This window comes from Triplophysa dalaica, chromosome 11 (assembly GCF_015846415.1).
Source record: "Triplophysa dalaica isolate WHDGS20190420 chromosome 11, ASM1584641v1, whole genome shotgun sequence".
Lineage (NCBI taxonomy): Eukaryota > Metazoa > Chordata > Actinopteri > Cypriniformes > Nemacheilidae > Triplophysa > Triplophysa dalaica.
This window is the reverse complement of record NC_079552.1, coordinates 8903735-8924745: the sequence shown is the minus strand read 5'-3', so window position 1 is coordinate 8924745 and position 21011 is coordinate 8903735. Positions and strand designations below refer to the sequence as shown.

Genomic DNA, 21011 nt, shown 5'->3' with positions numbered 1-21011 from the left:
TTTTAAAATAATTTAATTTAACAATGCAGTAATCATTCTGTAAACAATGAAACAGCTTTCACACCATCTACATAAGTGATGCATTTTTTTTAATGCAATCCAATGCAATTAAACCAGACCAATTATATTAGGGTAGAGGATGGATTAAAAACGATTGGTAGAGATAGGAGAGAGATTGGTAGAGATTGGAGGATTGGTAAACCCAATTTGGATTTTTTTCTCCTATAATTAAGGGCTACATCTCTGTGTAGCCTATCAGATTCCAAGATGCACACGCATCTAAATGAAAATAACGCACATTCTCTCGCTAATCCTCGTCTATTCTTTTTATCTGCAGGGCTGGAGGCAGTCTGATCACTATGGGGCAGCGCAGCAGAGGGACCATGACGTGCTGATGATCTTTCCATCAATTTAACCAGATGGATCTTAATTAAAAGTACAGGATTGTGTTATTCACGCTAGTGTTGAAATGTCTCTAACTGTCTTGTTCAGTGTGCTGCTGGCTTCAGGTGGATTTCCACTTGTTAGGAGCTCATGTCCTTCTCAGTGCAGCTGTTTTTATCACAACCTGAGTGATGGTTCAAGAGCCAGGTGCGTGTCTGTGCTACAATTTCAACATTTTTATGTTATGCTGTGTGAACATTATTATTCCAGTCTTCCATTTAAACTGTGGTGCTCTGTTGTCAATTGTATTCAAAAATATTCACATACATATTCATAATGCATATTCACTGGATATACTTTATGCATATTTTGGGCATTTCAGAATTTCTTAGTTTAAAACAACCTAAATCTAAATTTGACTAGTTTACAACTTTTAAAATATCATGAAATGACTGAATCATCATCAGTTCGCTTTTTCATTGCATTTTTTCTCTTTTTTATTGTACATCCTTTTTATGCACTTTTATATTGCATTGTGCACTTTTTGATTCAAATTAAGGACCATTTTCCAATGTGTGGTTCATTCATTTAAATATGTAATATTTTTGTGATTTTTGATGTGCATTACCCAGAGACTGCTGGTTTTAAAGATTCATGTCGAATGCGCATGTTTGTAAATCCGTGATTATCCTGCCTTGTTCTTGTTAATACGTTTCTGCAGGAGCGTGATTTGCAATGACCCAGAGATTTCCCTGGTGCCCGCCACTTTCCCACAGGACACCTCGAAACTTCGGATCGAAAAGACTGCCATCAAGAGGATCCCGAGCGAGGCTTTTAGTTACCTATCCAATTTAGAATTCCTTTGGATGTCTTTTAACATTTTATCCTCTCTCAACTCGGACAGTTTCCATGGTCTTTACAGTTTAGAGGAATTAAGGCTGGATGGAAACTCACTGACTTCATTTCCGTGGGAATCTCTAATGGACATGCCCAGTCTTAGGTTACTCGATATACACAATAACCAGCTCTCCTCCATTCTGTCAGAGGCAGCTCCCTACATGAAAAATTTAACCTACTTGGATCTATCCAGTAACAGTTTGCTTACGGTGCCATCTGAGGTTCTTAGTACTTGGTTGACGGTCAAACCTATCCCGGGACCTGAAAGTTCAAAAATGATCCTTGGTGAGTAAGAGTTTTTTTTTCTTAACAAATAAATAATCCTTAATAAATAATTGAAAGCATTAATAACAAAAAATAGTAGATGTCAGACATTTTTTACCAAAAAATTCTAATGCAGGCGAGAATGATCCGATCATTTATTTTTGCCCCAGGACTCCATGACAACCCTTGGATGTGTGATTGTCGATTATATGACCTGGTCCAGTTCCAGAAATCTCCCAGTCTGTCAGTGGCCTTCATTGACACGCGGCTCAGGTGCGCTGATCCTGAGAGCGTCTCCGGCGTTCTGTTTAGCGATGCAGAGCTCAGGCGCTGCCAGGGGCCACGGGTCCATACGGCTGTGGCCCGGGTGAGGAGTGCGGTAGGCAACAATGTTCTCCTGCGCTGTGGAACCATTGGGGTCCCCATCCCAGAGCTGGCATGGAGGAAGGCAGATGGCAAGCCAGTGAATGGGACAGGTGAGTTTGGAGAGTAGTGGAGTTGCCAAGCAGTATTAACCAGAAGTGTTAATTCACCATGATTATGAGCAACTACACTCATTTGTTTTCTGTGTTCTCCTTCAAAATTTTAGTTCAACTGGAGAATTCAAAGGAGGGGATAGTTTGGTCTATTCTAAGCGTGCCTGCTGTGTCTTACCGTGACACTGGAAAATACATCTGCAGAGCCACAAATTACGCAGGAAGCGCAGAGGCTGTCATTTCTTTGATTATAAGTGATTCGCCCAAGGCGGAGAATCTGACGTTAATTCCGAAAGCCAAAGTTAAGGGCAAGAGGCCAAGTCCTATTGTCAAGGCAGCCTATCAAGACAAACTTTTTGCCACATACGTTTCACCAACACCCAGGAATCCACCCCCTCTCGGCGCAACTGGGAGTTACACAGGCCCATATCCAGGTATGGAGAGGGACAATGCCGCCAACAGTCGAGCAAATACACAAACAGCCAGTCCCAACGGGTACCTGGAGACCAATCTTAGCAATCTCGCTGCAAACACATCCTCTCTCCAGCAAGACCCTGACAGGGTGGTCCGCACCGTAAAAGTGATCGGTGATACAGACTACACCGTGTGTCTTAACTGGAGAGCCCCGACGGCTAAAAACACCACGGCATTCAGCGTCCTCTATGCCGTATTTGGAGAGAGGGATATGCGCAGAATCAACGTTAGTCCTGGCAACAACAGGATCACCATCGAGGGACTGGTTCCAAAAACCAAATACATCGCCTGTGTGTGCGTCAAGGGGCTGATCCCCAAAAAGGAGCAGTGTGTAATCTTCTCAACAGATGCGGCGGCGAGCGCTAATGGAACCCAAAAGCTCATTAATGTAGTAGTAATCACAGTCGCCTGCGTGATCGCCGTGCCTCTTACTGTTATTGTGTGCTGTGGGGCGCTTAAGAGGAAAATTCAAAAGTTTCTGGGGAAAAAGTCGAAAGACATTCAGGACTCGTATGTGACGTTTGAGACGCTTTCCCCAAACACAAAGGCCAAAGGTTTGGAAGGGGAATACCTCACCAGACTCAACGCAGAGGAGTCCAACAGACTGCTGTCGGCAAGGTCTAGTATGGACTCTGAATCCACAGCTAAGATTGAGGGACAGCCAAATGAATACTTCTGCTGACAATATCCCTCAGCCACAGTTCCACCACGCAGCTTCCAAAGTATCCAGGCCCAGCCGCAGTACCTGAGTGCACATAATCTGTACCAGCAGTACGTGACTGGCCATGTGTAATGCAACTTTTTGATACTTTGGCAGAAGTAACAGAGCGCAGAACTAAGAAGTCTTAGTAATGTTGTTATTTGTTGCTGTGCTATTGGACTTGGTTTCTAAACTAAGCCATTTGGCTGGTGGTTGGGTTGTGGCTGAGCGATCCCAGAAACACGCACACATGAACTTTTAGCCCTTTTGGAACTGATTTAAAGGGAAATATTCATGCAAATGACTGTATATTTGTGCATATGAACAAATCCTGTAATAGCATCACAGTTATTGTTTGCTTTAATTTTATAAACGAATAATAGAAGAATAAGAAAATATTTGCATCTTGAGTAACACAAAAATATGAACATGGAGAGTACTTAAAATTTCCAACAACCTGGTCCCCATTGTGTTTATAGTTTTATGACAAGTGAAACGTGTGTTCACTTGATAGTATAAGGTTTCTTTGTAGTCACCCATCTTTTCTCCAAAATAAACTTGGTTTTTACATTTTAAACTTGTTTTTGTTCGTTATTTATTTTGGCATGCAACAAATTGATGCCCTGATTAAATGTGTTGACGGCAGCGCTTCAAACCCACATAAGTTCCAATCAGTTTCTCACGTCAAGGATTACTGTTAATAAGCTTTACTGTACAGTTCCTGCAGTCATATGTGGCGTGAAGACACTATGCCTATGTTAGTCTTACAGGAGGTTATGGGCATCTCAGATATATTTCGTTTTATTTACTTCTTTCTTTTATTTAGTCACATCAACTCTGAGTGTTTTCCGGGATGCTCCTGCGTGACTGATCGTTATGGAAGGTTAGTTTCAGCTCATTTAGAACATTAGATTAACATCAATGGTGTCATGAGGTCAAGACGGTGTTGAGAAAAAGCCTATTGACATATCTTAAAAAGTAACGGCTTCTTTATAGCGATGCTGTGAAACCATTTTAGTTCCTCAAAAAAGACTTTCAGTCAAATGTTCTTGATAAGTTACTTTAAGTCGTTGCTTAGTCTTTATTACTGTTCACTATTATAGACATTTCTACAACATAACTATTCTGTGGATGTTGTGGAACCACACACATTCTGAGTGTATAATACAGTAGATGTCGAAAAACTATACAGTAAAAACCCTACTGTAAAGAGTCTTCCCTAAAAGATAAAGAGAATGCTACCCTAAAAAATCTGATATTGCAAACAAACGTACAAACTTACAATTGAAAGTATGCAACGCTTTTTTCTAGGTCACTCACATGTATGGAAACAGCATTGCCGTCAGTTCCTGAGGATTTACCGCAAGACCTTACCAAAATTCGCATTGAGAAGTCACAGCTACGTGAGCTGCCGAGGTCAGCATTTTCCCGCGTAAAGTCATTAAAGAATCTTTGGCTGAATTTTAACGAAATCGCAATCATAAACATCAAAAGTTTGGAGGGTTTGGTTAACCTGACCGAGCTCAGGTTGCAGGGTAACAAACTTCGTTCAGTACCATGGACAGCGTTTGAGGAAACACCCAACCTGAAGATTCTGGACCTGAAACACAACCTCATTGACGCTCTCCCTGAATACGCGCTGAAGTTTTTACCAGGTCTTACCTATTTAGATCTATCCTCTAATCAACTGTCTGTTATTTCTAAGGACGTCTTCTTAAACTGGCCTCTGTACACTGAAAGCAAAAAAGACAAAACCGCAGCGCCTAACGTTGTTTTGGTGCTTCACGACAATCCGTGGCTTTGCGACTGTCGCCTTGTAGGCTTCGTTGAATTTATCAGATCGTTGAGCCAGCCGTTCATTCTAATGAACTCGTATTTAACATGTTCTGGTCCGGAATTCAGGGCTGGGAAATTTTTTCATGAGGTCGAGTTAAAAGCATGTGTCCAACCAGCAGTTAGAGTCCAGACCACCAACATAACGGTGCCGTTGGGCGGAAATGTCACTTTAACATGCTTTGCGATGTCCAGACCCGAACCTGCTATTCGATGGATATACGGCCTTAAGATACTAAGAGGATTTCGTGGTAAGATTTATTCGTTGAAAACATAAACATGTGTTTATCTTTAGCTATTCAAATTGCCTATATGTATTTTAAATATCAGGTAAACTCATCGTAAACATTGTTCTACAGCCAGTGATATTTTGCATTTAAATAGCATTATACGTGACACGATTCCTAAACTTTATACAACTTTTAATACATGATATAAATATATGCATATGTTGTTATATTCTGTACAGGATTATCTCAAAAATCAGTTAATCTCAATAAGATTTTTTAACAGAACCCAAACATTAAATACAACCAGAAAGCTTATGTTGCCACATTCTCACCCAAAGAACATACAGTTATCATTTCCTTTTAAATGTGATCATTTGTGTTATGTCTACAGAGATTCAGAGCCGTGTGGATGAGGACACTATTATGTCCCAGCTGGTCATCCCTTCTCTCCACCTGGCTGATCGAGGGGTCTACACCTGCATCGCCAACAATTTCCTTGGGAATTCTTCCATCAACATCCAGCTACACGTGAACAACCCAGATGGCTCGCTGTCTCATTCCCCAGTCCTCTCTGCTGCCATAGCTGAGGAAAACGTTTACATCGACATCCGTATCGCTAAGCAGACAGTCTACGGCATAACGATTGAGTGGCGTGCTGTGACTGAGAATCCAGCGGAAACCTGGTTCACCGTCCATTTTGGCCGCTCTGACACGCCCAGGAAGGAGCTGATATACATCGGGCCAGGCATTAACTCCTATTCCGTCACAGACCTCCTCCCAGCCACCAAGTATGAAATCTGTGTGACTCTGAAAAACCAGGCACCTCGGAACGACCAGTGCATTGTGTTTGTTACGGGCAGTGATTTCAATGAGATGGAACAGAGAGAGAGGCTCATTCACATCGTGGTCATTGTGCTTGTCATGGTGCTCGCCGTGCCGGCGGGAATGTACGCGTGCACCACCGATGCCAGGTTCAACTGTTTTGAGCGTGGGATGGAGATGTGGAGAAACAGGAGACATACTGAGCACCCTCACAGGTCGGATGAGAGGCAGGGTACGTTTGATAGTCTCCAAGCTGCCAGCGATGAGGGCCTCTGTCAGGAGTCCAGCAAGGATCAAATGACCCGACGAAGGTCTGCTGAAAAGATACATAAAATAAAGAATGATCGCAGACCAACAGCTGAGCTTTACTGAGGTCACATGCAAAGTGGTATCTACTGTATAGCCTGATTAATACCCGGGACTCAGAGAGGACTCCATTTTAATTACATTGCGAGTTTCATCCAGCTTGGAGATCCCACTAGAGTAATATACTAATTACAACAAATGCCACAATCTGTGGTCACATGGTTGTATTAACAATCATAGGCTGAAACAACCCAGCATTTTTTATAGTGTATGATATCAATAATGGTTTACTTACAGTGTACTATTGTAAATATGTGTTATTGAATGAATGAAAATAAAATGATTTACTGAATATTTGTGTTGAAATAATAGGATTTCTGTAGTTGCTTTTGTATAGGGAAAAGCTATTGCATACCTTGGAGACTGATTTTCATTTAAATTTAGCATTGTATTGTAATCATAACAATGAGAATAACAGCTGAGCAGATGAGTTTTAGCCATCTCCGTAATGGTCAGCACAAGCAGATGGTTGAGGAATATATGTTGAAAGACCGTTTTATTGTTCACTTGATGTGAAAGCTATACGATCATGCGATTCTAATTCCCTCTAAGCCCACTGGCTTCTCACCCCCCCCCACCCTTCTGTGACGCAAATCAAGTTGCCAATACGTAACAGAGGATGATCATTTACCGGTTCCAATATTTAACTGTATCTCTGCACAGCTGTCACTTGCCGATGTGTCCTCTGAAATGTGCTTTTTTAGGTATTGATTGTGAAATGTGCATACCAGTGCAATTCAGTTATCTTATTTTGCGATTTAGTTTAAGATGTGTTTTTCGACACAGTTTTCAACGTTATTTGACAAAAGCAAGACAAATTATTCGTTTTTTAACACACGATCTGCTGGTATCATGTTACTGGTGTCCTTGAAAAATAAATAAAGCTTCCAAACCAAATCCTCATATAAACTCTGAACATTTTCGGAAGGGACCGTTAAGTCCGCTGTGTGACTTCAGTCAGAGCATTTCAAAGTAAACCAAAGAACAAAATAAACATGGACACATCTTGGTTTTGAATGTTGCGTTTCTCTCTTATCCTTGTGCATTAGCCCACTTTGAAAGTTTGTAATCCTCTCTAAAAAAAAAATAACAGTAATCCTCCTTGCTTCCAACGGGGTATAATTCCACAACATTTGTGCTTTAACCCCCAGTGCTGCTTTTACTATCTGTTACCAGAACTTTCCCCACCACAGCAGTTTTGTCATATGCGTAGGGCTGTTTGAACAAAGCACTCCCAGTGTTTAGATTATACTTTTTGACTTAAATTAAACAGTGTTCTTATGAACAGTTATGATATGACTGTGTATTTAGAGATTTAGGAAAGCCACAGAGAGCAAACTTGTCCTAAAAATCTTAATGAGAGCACCAAATCTAAGCTCCATGCTAAGCCCAAAAAACAACAAGCACATGGCAGGACAGCAAAGCACAACCAGCTGGAGCTGGACAGTTTATGATAGATAACTGTGGGTGTCTATGATACTATGATCTATGAGAGCATGAGAGAGAAACAACATTTTACAACTTAGACAATATACAATATTTTTTTCTCATTCTAGCAATTCAACTGAAGAAAAAGCAACAAACAAGAATTTAGCATTACATATTTATTTACAAAAGAGTTCATATAAATTTAGTGGAATCCAAGAGACATTTAACACTGCATTATATGAAGGGATAAAGTACATCACATCATGCACAGCTGCACAATAAAATAAAGGTCCTTGAAAGATTCTTCACAGCGATGTCATGGAAGAACCATTTTTGGTTCCACAAAGAACCGTTCAGTCAAAGGTTCTTTAAAGAACCATCTCCTTCTTACCTTTTAAAAATTTCTTCAGATGTTAAAGGTTCTTTGTGGAACCATTTAGACAAAAAAGTTATTCTATGGCATCGCGAAGGACTGAATAATTGAAAGACACAGTACTAGTCGTACTAAAATAATTGTTTTTTTTGTTAGTGGAGATTTCAAAAAGATTTATTCTAGACATATGCTTAGCATGGTTTACACAAAGTATAATACTGGATTAAACAGTCATAATGTTTTGTCAAATAAAATATCATATAAACCAACAAATTCTATAAACAATTTGGCATTGTGATGGTTCTTTAAATGAACAGACAATATTCTATGAGATCCAGAATCCCCATATACCCTGGCATTAATCATTAAAAAAACCGTAGTGAGTACAGGATTATGAAGAGGCATATTTTATTGTCATTGTTAGTTTCCCTTTTTATGACACGCCCTTATATTACAATTATAGTGTAAATATACGTGTATTTTAAATTTCCAGATGAAGAGGTAACCAAAGATGGAGAAATGTCCAAGTAGTTTACAGTAGGTGTAAACCAATGATCTCAGAAGAGGGCATGATAGCAGGCTGTTAGTTTCCCGTAACAGGTCTTTAAATCATCCATTAGCTTTGACTTGCAGCCCCAACTGAACTCTGTACGCATTAGAAAAGATTCAATAAGTAGCTTGCCAAGTTGGCAGACGTGTCCAATGCCAGCTGGGATCTAGTCCTTGTGGTCATCACTTAAGCAAACATACTTAAGGATACATACTCAGTATCTGTTAGCCATCTTTTTCTGCTCCAGTCTGAGTTTGAGCTCAGAAACCAGTGCCGTATTGACAGGATTGTCTTTTTCCCTAACAGACCTTTTCTTTGTCTTGGACGCCACGGTGGCAGACACTGTAGGTACCGTCCAATCCCTGTCTTTTTTCCTGTAGTGATTTGGCAACGGTGGGGGAACGGGGGCGTTAGGAGGTGACGGAGGGGATTGATGTTTACACGCACTCCTGTTGTTATTACAGTTGACGTTTTCTATTGTAGGAATCTCTCTGAAATGATCTCCATGATGTTCCTCTCGAAATGGTTGCTGGAAGTTCTCTTGTCTCCGAGGTTTACGTTTCCTCCGTACGATGCGCCGGGAGGGCAGGATCCGGTTGGACTTTATGTTTCTTATGTATATAACGGTAGATATCAGAACTGTCACACAAACCATGGTTACAATGACACCACCAATCAAGCCTAGGATATGCATGGGATTTTCTCTACTTTTCATTAAAAAGGACGCCAATGGTCCCCTGAGTTGAGTCTGTAAAAGAGCACAAAGAGAAATCAAGTCCACGGGACTCAAGATTATATTGTAGGTTTTGCTACTTGCCCAGAGATAAATGGTAAAGTAGGGGAGGTAAATTCATCTCCCAAAGATGCCAACAGCAGTCAACACAGTGTTTCGATTGTACACATCTTTGTTAGAGAGCACAGAGTCCTCAGAGTAAATATAAATGGCATGACTGCATGGCATCTTGGTGTCGATTTAAAAGTTGAAAAGTTGAAAGTTGATTTAATAATTTGGTCAAATTTAATGCAACACAAGAGCCAGACAAGATCAGAAGACTTAAATGAAGCACCCATAAAAAAGACCATGAGGCCTCGTCTTTATGATATATATGCTGAACTAATAAAGGATGAACAGATAATCAGACATTTCAGAAAAATACGATATGCTGTATGAGAATTATTTTATTGTAACTGTGCTCTTTTACAGACAAAACAAAATGAAAGAAGCAAAAGAAATGAAAAACCAAGCTGAGCATTTGTGTTGGTGTCAATTAAAGAAATATATTTGCAGTCTCGTAAAAGTGTCTCATGGTCAGGGCCTTCTAATAATCTTTCTGATCTTGCCCCTTGGGTGGACCCGGGACTTTTTCACGGCATTCCAGTAAATTATAGTGGAAATGAAAACGGTCAAACAAACAGCGAGGAAAACAACGCTCATACAAATGCTGAAAACAGTCCAGGGCCGAGTTCTCAAACTCAAGAAGTATGATATCATTCGTGATTTGATCTGTAAAGGACACAATAACACTGACTTAACTCTGTTATACTGGTAAGGTTAAAGTTTCACAATACAGATAAAGTAAAGGTCTACTTAAATAAGACCTTTAAAATAATCATGAACAGAGAAAAAGATCATAAAAAACTGCACTCAAAAGTAAAAACTGCAGTACCAAGTTCACTAAAGAGATAATACTGGCAACAAATGCTGGCTACAGTTTTGGCTTACATGTACAATAAACGTGAGTGCAAACCTTTTTGAATGGCCTTTAGGTAACTTTTACATTTTAAACATTGTTTTGATTGAGAATATTTTTGAAATAACAAAAAAGAAACACTTACCGCTTCTGTGATGTCAATCTTTACTATAGTAGTGGTACTAAATGATGGAGAACCTCTATCTTTGGCCTGAACTACCACAGACCAGGTACAGTCTCTCTGGTTAGTGATGTTCTGGACAATGTCCATAGACTTGATGTACGACTTTAACTTTATTTCTCCTGTATCTGCATCAATGTCAAATATGTTGTCTGGCTCCGTTTTCATGATGGAGTATTCAATGACATTGTTTGGCTCCTCTGCATCTTCATCAACTGCCTAAACATCGTCAAACAAAGTTAAATTAGAAATTATAGAAATTTTCTTTAGAAAATGAAATTGTGAACAGCCTTAATATGAAAATGATGTTAATCATTTACTCAACCTCTTGTCCTATCAAACCTGTATGACTTTCCTTTTTTCAGCAGAACACAAAAGAAGATATTTTTTGAAGAAAGTAGGTAATCGAACAGCACTGGCCCCCATTCACTTCTGTTGTATGGACACAAAACCAGTGCATGTGAATGGGTGCCAGTTAACAAAATTCTTCAAAATATCTTTTTCATGTTCTGTGGAAGAAAGAATGACATAAGGGTGAGTAAATAATGACAGAATTTCAGAACCTAACCTCTATTTTCACCGGTGCGCCGATAATCATTGTCTTCTCTAGTGAGTTTTCATTAAATGCTGGTGAATGGTCATTGAGGTCCAGGATGGTAACAAAGACTTCAGCGAGACTGTATTTTCCTTCTGTGTCTTCGGCCTTCACATAAAAGTTATACTTGGATTTTACTTCAGCGTCCAGACTGGCCCAGGGCTGGGTGTAGATGATTCCAGAATCAGCCTGAATGAGAAACCTGCATGTAAACATAAAGAAAATAAGATTAGGCTTATTTTCTATACTCTTTCTTCCTGGTTGTGTTAAACTTATTTTTGAATCAGTATTTAATTTTTTTTATTTCATGTTGCTAAATCCACAGACTGCACCTTTAAGTGGGGCAGTTATATGAGCATGACCACGAATCTATTTTCTCCCTAAATCCCTTTAGCAGATTAACCAAGATGGAGGTCTAGGTACTACGTGTGGTGTAAAAGCAGATTGTTCCAGAAATTGAACTTTGTGGTTCTATTTTTAAGATCTGTTGAGAAGAGATGATGTCATTCGGTCAAAGTAAACAGTTGATTGGATATCGGAAATGACTACTTACGACATAACATGATTGATTTAACATTTAAATGAAATGATTTCATACAATTTAGATTTTTGGTGCTACTTAAAAGAAACAAGGGATATATGCTGGTATTACTGTTCTTTACATGGGTTCTAACTCACTTGCTCGCTCGCTCACTCAGAGTTTAAAATAACGTGTGCAAGACATCAAGTTCAAAGAGCCAGCGGGAGCTTACACCACAACGATTTAACATGCTTTTTCTGCCAATAAGCCGCCACTTACAGATTTAATTTGGTTCGTAGTCGTGTTTTATGCTCTATAAAACATAAATAATATGTTACCAAAAGAGATCATGAATCTATATTTATGGCCTTGAGAAGCTTACAGCTGGACACATGCTCATTGAATACAGACTGAACTGCGTTCCAAGATGACAAGAATTTTCCAGCTATGTGTGCACTGGGTTTGGAATTTAATGAAAGAAAACAAAATGAAATCCTCTATGGGTACATGTTGTCCTGAGTGAACTTATCATAAGGCAGCAAGAATCAGAAAGCCAACTCTTTCTAAACCAAGTCATTGGAAGTTTGCCCAAACGGTATGATCATTATTATTACCACCCGTTTATAAAGTCTGTAATGTCTTCGGAGCTTTAGTATTTGTAAGCTTCATGTGACTGGACCCCTCCAGTGTGTGATGAATCGAGCTAAGCTCAGACACATCCCTCCTCCTTTCCCATTCATTAAACCGTCTGCGTTTCGGTGCTAATGATGTTGCATAAGCGATTGTTTTTCACAAGGCTTATTCCAGTCAGCTGGTGTTGCACCAGCAGGTCCCACGGCACCTTACAAGTGATCAAACATACACTAACATCCAAAGATGGAGACGAAGAGTGTTATACCAGAGTAATGTTACTCACAGGTCTGCACCTGAACCGTAGATGGAGTATCTGACCACACCCCATAGACCAGAATCAGGATCTGTGGCCTGTGGAAGGCATAAGAAGATTGGGATAAACAAACGTCACGAACATGCTCATTTATGGTGAACGTGGTCAACGTCTATGTAACAGAATAGATGACTTTTGGGGATGGATGGATTTACTCATGTTTGGAGCATGTTCTTATGTCCAAAGTCAAAATCCGGCACATCACTTAGCAGATTATAAACTGAAAACATATTTTTTTTCTTATATTACTTCATATTTTTAGATGACAGTAACATATTCACTTATTTTATTTGACATTGAAGAAGTTGATGTTACTGTCACCAAAAAAAAGTCAATGGTTTAATGATAAGACCACATCAGGTGATGGTGTTGATACCATTAGTATCTATTAATGCACAAAAAAATCTGGGCTTTTGGTGTTACACAACTGAATGAAAATGATAGCCATCTGGCAGCTTACTGCTTAGTAAGCATTCACATACTGAGCATGATTTTGGATTCTGATCCTCCAACATAATATTTAGATGATTATTGCTTAGCCTTTTTTATACTGTTGCAGAACACTCTGGAGAGGATGACGGACTTGTTAATCTTCTTGTGTTTTTTATATAATGTCTACAATGTCCTGTACTCACTGTCACAGACACAACATTGGAGCCTCCAGGTGAGTTCTCTGGAATCCGGGCAATGTAAAATTCGGAGGTGAACTTCGGAGCGTTATCGTTGGTGTCTAGTAGATGAATGATTATATCTGCTGTAGCACTGAATCTCTCAGGTGTGTCAATCTCAACAGCGAGGAGCTGGAGAAAAGAAACAAATACGTGATATTTTGGCCTCATTATAGATTCGTCTAAATTTTGCTTATGGAATTCCAGCAGATTACCTTAAATGTCAAAAATTGTGATTTCTCAAAGTCTATTCCAGCAGAATCCTCAACCAGGACAGTGACCTGGGCTTCATTCAGAACAGTCTGAGGAACCACTCTTAACATGCGGCCCGGGCCAACCAATCTGAGGTGGAATTTTGCATTTGCTCCCTGACAACAAAAATACACCATAAATGCATTTTGTAACAATTTAATCTCAGAAATAATACTTATAAACGTAATGTTTAAAACTTTTAAAAATGTCAGTGTGGTTCCCAATGCAATCTTAATTTGTGTAATGAATCTGCACATCTCTCAATAAATGCTGAATAAGCAGATAAATTATTACATACCAATGACACAAGCTCAAAATGGACCACCTGCTTGTTTGGGTACATTCGTTTCATTTATGTAACATAAATCAAACTGTTTCATTATGAATGAAGTTCATTGAAGTTATGCATTAAACTAACAATTGAATGCCATGTTTGTCTTTAAATAATGCTCTTTGCAAATATTCTGTAATACTTGTATTTTGTAATATCTCCTATTACTAAACACTGACTAACAAATGTAAAATAAACAGATATCTACAGTGTAAAACTTTGCTGTAGTTTTGCAGTAGATTTGCCAGTAATTTACTGTAGATTGAATTACTACTTAATGCTACTTTCCTACTGTACTGTTTTGATTTTCAGCTAAACTCAATTTTAAACAAAAAGACTTTTGAGATTAGGTCTCACTACTGGCATTAGCACCGCAACACTGCAAAAATGACACTGTTCTCCTAAGCATTTTTGTCTTGTTTTCTTGTAAAAATGTCTTCTGAACTACTGAAATTACGATACATTCACATAACAAGAAAAGTTTAAAAAGAACGATTTTTTGTCTTATATATGAAAGAAAATAACAGAACTAGGTAAATTTATGTTTCAAACAAAATTGTAAATTAATTGTAATCTACAGTAAATTACGGCAAGGTGATGTAAAACATTTAGTGTGAGAAATGAAAGCAAACAGGAATGTACCTGATCTGAGTCATTGACTGTGATTTTTAAGCCCCTCAGAAACTCTCCCACTGGAGGATGTTCATACATTGTTAGTTCAAACGTGTTCTGTGGTCCATTCTCTCCGTAGAACGTTGGTGGATGGTTATTCAGATCCACTACCCGAATGGTCACCGTGGTAAAAGCATAGTCCATTAGTTTCCCTTCTGGATTGATTTCTGATGCCTGAGAACAAAAGAAAAGACAGATTATTAAACTGAAGGCCTTAACACAAAACCATTCAATAGACCGAGATCAATTTTAATAATTGGCTCATTCATACAACAGGTGAAATGTTACTATAGCCTTGATGAATTCAGAGATCAGGGATGCAGCAGTAAACAGATAATCCCAGGAAAAAGAAGATAAATGAATTTTACCTTGACTTTTATATCGAAAGTTTCCCTTTTCAGTTGGGTCGGGTATACTTTCAGGGAAATACAGCCACTGGTTTTATTAATGGCAAAAACTCCATCTGCTCCTGTATAGATTAAATAAAAAATGTGTTAAATTGGTGGTATAAAATGCAGTTTAGTTTGAGATCTGATATTTGATTTAGTTTTTTTTACTAATGAAAAACTTACTACATACCATAAAAGCACTACATACCAGAGTCTATTGAATAAATGACTGGATTTGGATTTGCTATGTCTCCATCTTTGGCAAAAACTATAAATACCTCGGAGCCCTGTGGACAAAACTCAGTCTCAGATTTGGAACGGTACAATCTGTTCAGTTAGTCGATGTATTTCCATTTTAGGTAAAAAATGCGAAATGATCTAAGAAAGCTACAGCATTTCCCAAATAAGTAATAGTGTAGTTGAAGGCATATGCATTTATAAGCAAACTATGTAAAACAGTAAATGCATGATGTTGTTAAGGATGACAGAAGCTTTTTGTCTTTTGTGTGAAGCTGCCTTGAAACACTATACACTATGAAAATACTCACAGGTGAGGAGACTTCATAGACATAACCAAAGTAAGGTGTTCCAACAAACATGGGGGGAGTGTCTTGAATGTCAATCACATTTATTGTCAAGGTGGCAGATGATGTCATCATCACTTGTTTTCCATTGTAATCGCCACCACCATCCTGAAACCCAAAGTTTAAACCGAAAATCAACATATATTGTTACATTAAATATGTTTAGTGTAATAAACCAAATTTTTTCATAAGTATTCAATATCAGATATAATCAGATAAGGGCTGGAAATGGAAACAATGACCTTACATTGGTCTCTCACCTTTGCCACTATAGTGATAAAATGCGTGCGAGATTTCTCATAATCGAGGCCTTCTCCAGGTTTTATCCTCAGCACACCGGTGTTTTGGTCAATAGCAAACTTTGTGTTTGGTTCAGTGCTCTAGATTAAAAAATATGTGAAAGGAATAAAAAGCCATTTTGTGTCATTATGGGAAAGGTCAAAACTCTTTTCTCTGAACTACAGTTTAACACCCAGCTGTTTTGTTTACATTAATAATAAACTTAATATAGTGAAACATTTGCACTACCCAGCTGTCTTCCACTTATTCTAAACTTGTCCCAAGCAGCACAAGCACAGAGTGGACCGATACAAAAATCATTGAAGTCCAGTTTCAAATGGGCTCATAGATTTTGATCTTTATGACTCAGTATTCAACATTACTGTTAACATGTAGATTCAAATAAAGACTGCAGCATTAATGAACAAAAGGCAAATGTAATTCTTTTATTTAACCTTAATTCCATTTAATACAGGATGTAGTCTAAGGCAAGTATTTGCCAGATGTTACCTGGAGGGAGTAAGTGACCGATCCCCCTGAACCTGTGTCTCGGTCTACTGCCAACACTTTGTAAATGCTGCTCCCAGATGTTGTGTTCTGTCCACACATATTAATAGAGTTTAAAAGAAGCCTACTGAATAATTTCAAAATCATGGTATTTTTATTGACTTATTGATGAGGAGTTACATACATTGCTTTACTTTCATATTAAATGTTATAAATAAGGAAAACAAAGCAATTCACTTATAACTCATAATTGAATCCTCACCTCTGGCACATCCACGATGGAGGGCATATTTTGAAACTGTGGTCTCTCATCATTGGCATCCAGTACAAAAACTGTAACCTTTTCAACAACCTGACATGACACCCTAATGTTAGAAAGATTAAAATGACACATGCCTATTGGATGAGACTTTCAAATCAACAATACTTGCTTTATTCAGGCCATCTGAGATACTGACAAAGACCTCAATCGCATCTTGTGCCTGTGATAATAAACAGCTGTCAGGTTCTTAACAAATATAAAAATGCTTTAGATTTACACAGACTAAATATACCTCTCTGTCCAGCTCCTCTGTCAAAGTTACTTTTCCAGATTGAGGATGAACACGAAAATATTCTTTGGATCCAGATTCAAAGGTCATTCCATATTTGACTGGCTGACCTTCTGGGTCACTTCCATTTAGAACATAAATCTGCGTTCCTGTAAATAACAGCAGCGAATAGCGAGGAATTAATATTGAATGAGAATTGAAAATTTCGTCTAGGTTTCTTATTAACAACAACAGTTAAGTCAGTAAAGTATGTCAATCTGTGATCTCTCAAAATTGTACACAACAGGGAGAGGCTCTTAACCAAAGTGGATGCTTCGTTTTTTTTACATGTTTTCTAGACCTAAGGACCTTGACACCACTAACTCTACACAATACCTGTTGAGCTGTAGAACAATGCATAGCACAGCTCCTGAACTCTCACAACCAATCAACTTTATGGCTCAAGACACCGTATATATTAAATAGCAGACACCATGTTATTGTTACTGGTTACTGTTGACCAAAACCCATCAACAGATGCCGTTCAAAATGTGTTGTCTTTTAATTAGTTGGTAACATTATAAATTGAAATGAAATATATTAGCATCTTACCTTTCAATGTGTCTTCTGAAAGACTAAACAACGCCATGTTACCATTGTTACTGTTGGGTCCATTATCATAGAAATAAGGTGCGTAGTCACTTTGTGCTATAAACAACATTAAAGAGACCAAGAAATTAGAATAACACAAACCAATTTAACAGTATAACATAACCAGAGTTAACTGTATATCACAATATTTGTCTAGGATTACAAATGCTTTACGTCATGCATCAGTGCCCTCACTTAACAAAGCTTCCTCATTACTTAAATTCACATAATAAATTCTTTTGAATTTACCTAATTATAAACATTCACAAAATATTTTAAAACAATAAATTAATAATCATTTCACATTATAATAATAGAAAAAAATTTTTTTCTTTCTTTCAGGGACATTGCTCACCTCCTACTGTCAAGCAGGAATACAGGTGATGCAAATGAAAAATAAATCAAATACATACAAGCATTATACATCAGGTAAGAATGTTACTGTCAAGTATGAGAACGTTTAGCTTGTGGTTTACATCCTGATTTCACAATGTGTGCTCTACATTGAATACATACCAAAGCAGATATATCCTAGCAGAAACAATAATGAAAATTGTATTTCCATGGCATTCTTCATCCTATTAAAGCAAAGCAGGCCAGATAGCGCACTAGGGAACAATGCTATAGTAGTGTCCTTCTAAATGTGTTTATTGCAGATGGAGGAGAGTTAAGGCAGGTGCTAAGAGCCTAATCCAATGACACGCCTTAACCCTGAGAACATTCTTAGTCCTGTGTTTGAGTCTATTCCAGTAGAACAGAGCTCACAAGACGTTCATGAACGTCACATCCGATATGACATTTTATGATGCATTTTCATGTTACAGTACTTGATTTCACCCAAATACAAACTTATTCAGCATCAAAGACTAGTGAGAAAACATTATGAAAGCGTAATTCAAATTTTTATTTCATTTTAATTTGAAAGAATTGTATTAATACAACCACGTATAAATGGAATGTAATACCATTTGTGAAAATTATGTTTTCATGTCACTTGCAGTCATTGTTACATTACTGAGGATTTCTCGCAAAATCTATTTGGACACTGGATAATGAATACCACTGAAAATATACTATATTTCTTTATACACTGTTTTGAAAACTATGCACTTAACAAGTAATTGATGCCTTTGAAATGGATTCAAAGTTGAGAGATTGAAACTATAGTAAGCATATTTGCGAAATTATCATTGCACATAAGCGTTTTCATATTACTTGTGCAGATGAGCAGCTGTGCAGATCACAAAATGAAACACCTGCCAATTTACCTTCATCAACATTTGCGAGTGTAGCTTTGCCTACAGGTTTAATTTGTACGTAGCAGGCAGATGGCAGGCAAGCAGATTAACCTACAATAATCCTTCATCATCATGTATGCTCAGAGCCAGCCTACAGGGACTCACAAAACATGTCTGGATGTGCACTACAGAGAGGACTAGAGTCTGAGCAGGGAACTGAACGTATAATATTGATTATCTTATATTTACTATGAAGATGTTGACTGATATGTTTGTTTTTGCTCCATACATAAATTAAACAAATACAATTTATTTAAAATATCATGTTTGTACTATTTAGATTTTAAATAATACTTCATGTAAATAAATGATAAGAATGACGATGACACAGCTAACATTGTCCACATATAAATCACTTCAACACTTTGCATTTGTGTTTGGTATAGTGGAAAAATGGAAAAGCAGGTTTGACATACAGTTCATCAGAAGATTAAGCTTGTAAAATGTCTATATATTGTGACCATGTACGTCAGTCATGGATTACATGACAGAATAGAACCTTGAATAGCAAACAGATTTGCCATTTAAGTGAAATATTATCATCTGATTTAATCTGTGTGACGTGACTATAAAAGGCCTTATATAGCCCTTTTATTGTGATTATCCTACCATGGTTTAAAATAGGACATGTACGTATAAAAAAGGGAAAAGAAAAGGAAATGTTCCTGATGAAAAGTCATCATGGGATAGTTCAAAAACTGACATTTTGAACCAAGCAAATTACTATTACATTTCAGATCTCATGTGCAACACAGATAACAAGGTTGAATGAATGAAAGAATATTGTATTTATTAGTAAAGCAATTATGCTTGAAACATTATCCCCTCTAATTATTTAATTGAAATCCCAGTTTCAATGTGTTCAACTACCATGTATTTAGTAGAATGAATCATTGTATGTATGTGAATGTTACTTCTTGGATTACAAATAATCTTTGGATTGGATGAATAATAAAACTCAAAACCCTGTTTAAATCTGGATCAACTAAAAAAATTTGGATCTTTTAATCTTTTCACAAACTTCAGCGGATTTAAAAAATATAATATGCAGCCATATTTTGGCTAAGGGTGGAGGCTTTTACATGGTCCTACAATGGTTCTCCTATTTCAAACATTATTTTTGCAATAAACTTGCTATAGATTGTAGAAACACTGTAGTGTAGACTGTACATCTCAGTTAAATCACATACACAATTCTATGAGATACAAAGTCTTGACTTCACCAGGAGTGTCATGGATTTTTATAGAGTTTCATAACACTCCATTTAGCAGGACTACTTCTATAACCATGTTAAGATTGTAACTTTAAGTGGCTTTAGATTAAGAAAACATTTAAACACTCATCATCATGTATAATTTCCATTAATAAGAATACTTTAGTTGATTAAACAGACAGAATATAACTGCACTGTGCTGGCTCAATGCAAAAATTTCTTTACAAAAGCCCTTAGAATGTCAATGTTTTATATCCACTTTAATGTTACAAATTGTCATCAGTAACACTGTGTATCACTGCCTCCACGTGGCAAGAATATGCTACTGTCAAACACCCTGAAGCTCGTTCTCGTAACACGGATTGGAGACCTGTAAGGGTATTTTAGCAAAGAAAAAACATTAATATTTATTGCACTAAAACACCATAATAAATACACACAGAAAGTGAGCAGTAAAAATATAAAACTGTATTAAAAAAAGCTTTGTAACATATTGTTGTGTGTGTGTTTGTGTCACTGCTGACCATAGCCAGGATCTAACTTACCTGGCAGCCAAAACACTCTAGGAATATGTTTGCATTGCCCACCCAATGAGAATCAAAAAATTACTGCAAAAATTTGAGTATTTTCTATTGTCTGAAAGCAACATCTATGTTATTACTAAATAAAAGGCAATAATCAACAATCATTATTGTTGTTTTAATCTTCTGTAATGAATTGCTGTTTTTATATTTATAACATCATAAACATCATAAATCATTTAAAGGGCTACAACATTCAAAGATGAAAATTCTGTCATAATTGACTCCCATATTAGGAAAAATTACTATCGTTTTGTTTTGTTCTGTTGAACACAAAAGAAGATATTTTGAAGAATGTAGGACAGCAAACAGTTGTGGGCACTTT

General features: G+C 37.5%; 3 protein-coding genes and 1 long non-coding RNA gene across 4 annotated transcripts in view; 2 read left to right on the top strand and 2 right to left on the bottom strand.

The window, feature by feature from the left end:
• The first annotated feature begins 469 nt into the window (after positions 1-469).
• lrit1a (leucine-rich repeat, immunoglobulin-like and transmembrane domains 1a) lies at positions 470-3177 on the top strand. Its single transcript, XM_056761323.1, has 4 exons — positions 470-591; positions 1106-1566; positions 1716-2021; positions 2135-3177. The coding sequence occupies exons 1-4, from the start codon at positions 470-472 to the stop codon at positions 3175-3177; spliced, it is 1932 nt and encodes a 643-aa protein (XP_056617301.1).
• Positions 3178-3971: 794 nt separating this feature from the next.
• lrit2 (leucine-rich repeat, immunoglobulin-like and transmembrane domains 2) lies at positions 3972-6452 on the top strand. The gene is made up of 3 exons (XM_056761054.1): positions 3972-4078; positions 4507-5279; positions 5650-6452. The coding sequence occupies exons 1-3, from the start codon at positions 3972-3974 to the stop codon at positions 6450-6452; spliced, it is 1683 nt and encodes a 560-aa protein (XP_056617032.1).
• A 1693-nt stretch (positions 6453-8145) lies between these two features.
• On the bottom strand, positions 8146-17591 carry cdhr1a (cadherin-related family member 1a). Its single transcript, XM_056761183.1, has 16 exons — positions 17555-17591; positions 16967-17112; positions 16844-16894; positions 16675-16764; positions 16416-16502; positions 15887-16006; positions 15591-15734; positions 15251-15329; positions 15022-15122; positions 14624-14827; positions 13614-13766; positions 13366-13530; positions 12701-12768; positions 11238-11466; positions 10634-10888; positions 8146-9545 (listed from the first exon to the last, which is right to left on the bottom strand). The coding sequence occupies exons 1-16, from the start codon at positions 17589-17591 to the stop codon at positions 9012-9014; spliced, it is 2463 nt and encodes an 820-aa protein (XP_056617161.1). The 3' UTR covers positions 8146-9011.
• Positions 17592-19981: 2390 nt separating this feature from the next.
• LOC130431196 (uncharacterized) overlaps positions 19982-21011 on the bottom strand; it is a 54621-nt gene continuing 53591 nt past the window's right edge. Inside the window, exon 3 of the long non-coding RNA XR_008908162.1 lies at positions 19982-20475. This is a non-coding gene — a long non-coding RNA (uncharacterized LOC130431196). The remainder of the gene's footprint in view (positions 20476-21011) is intronic.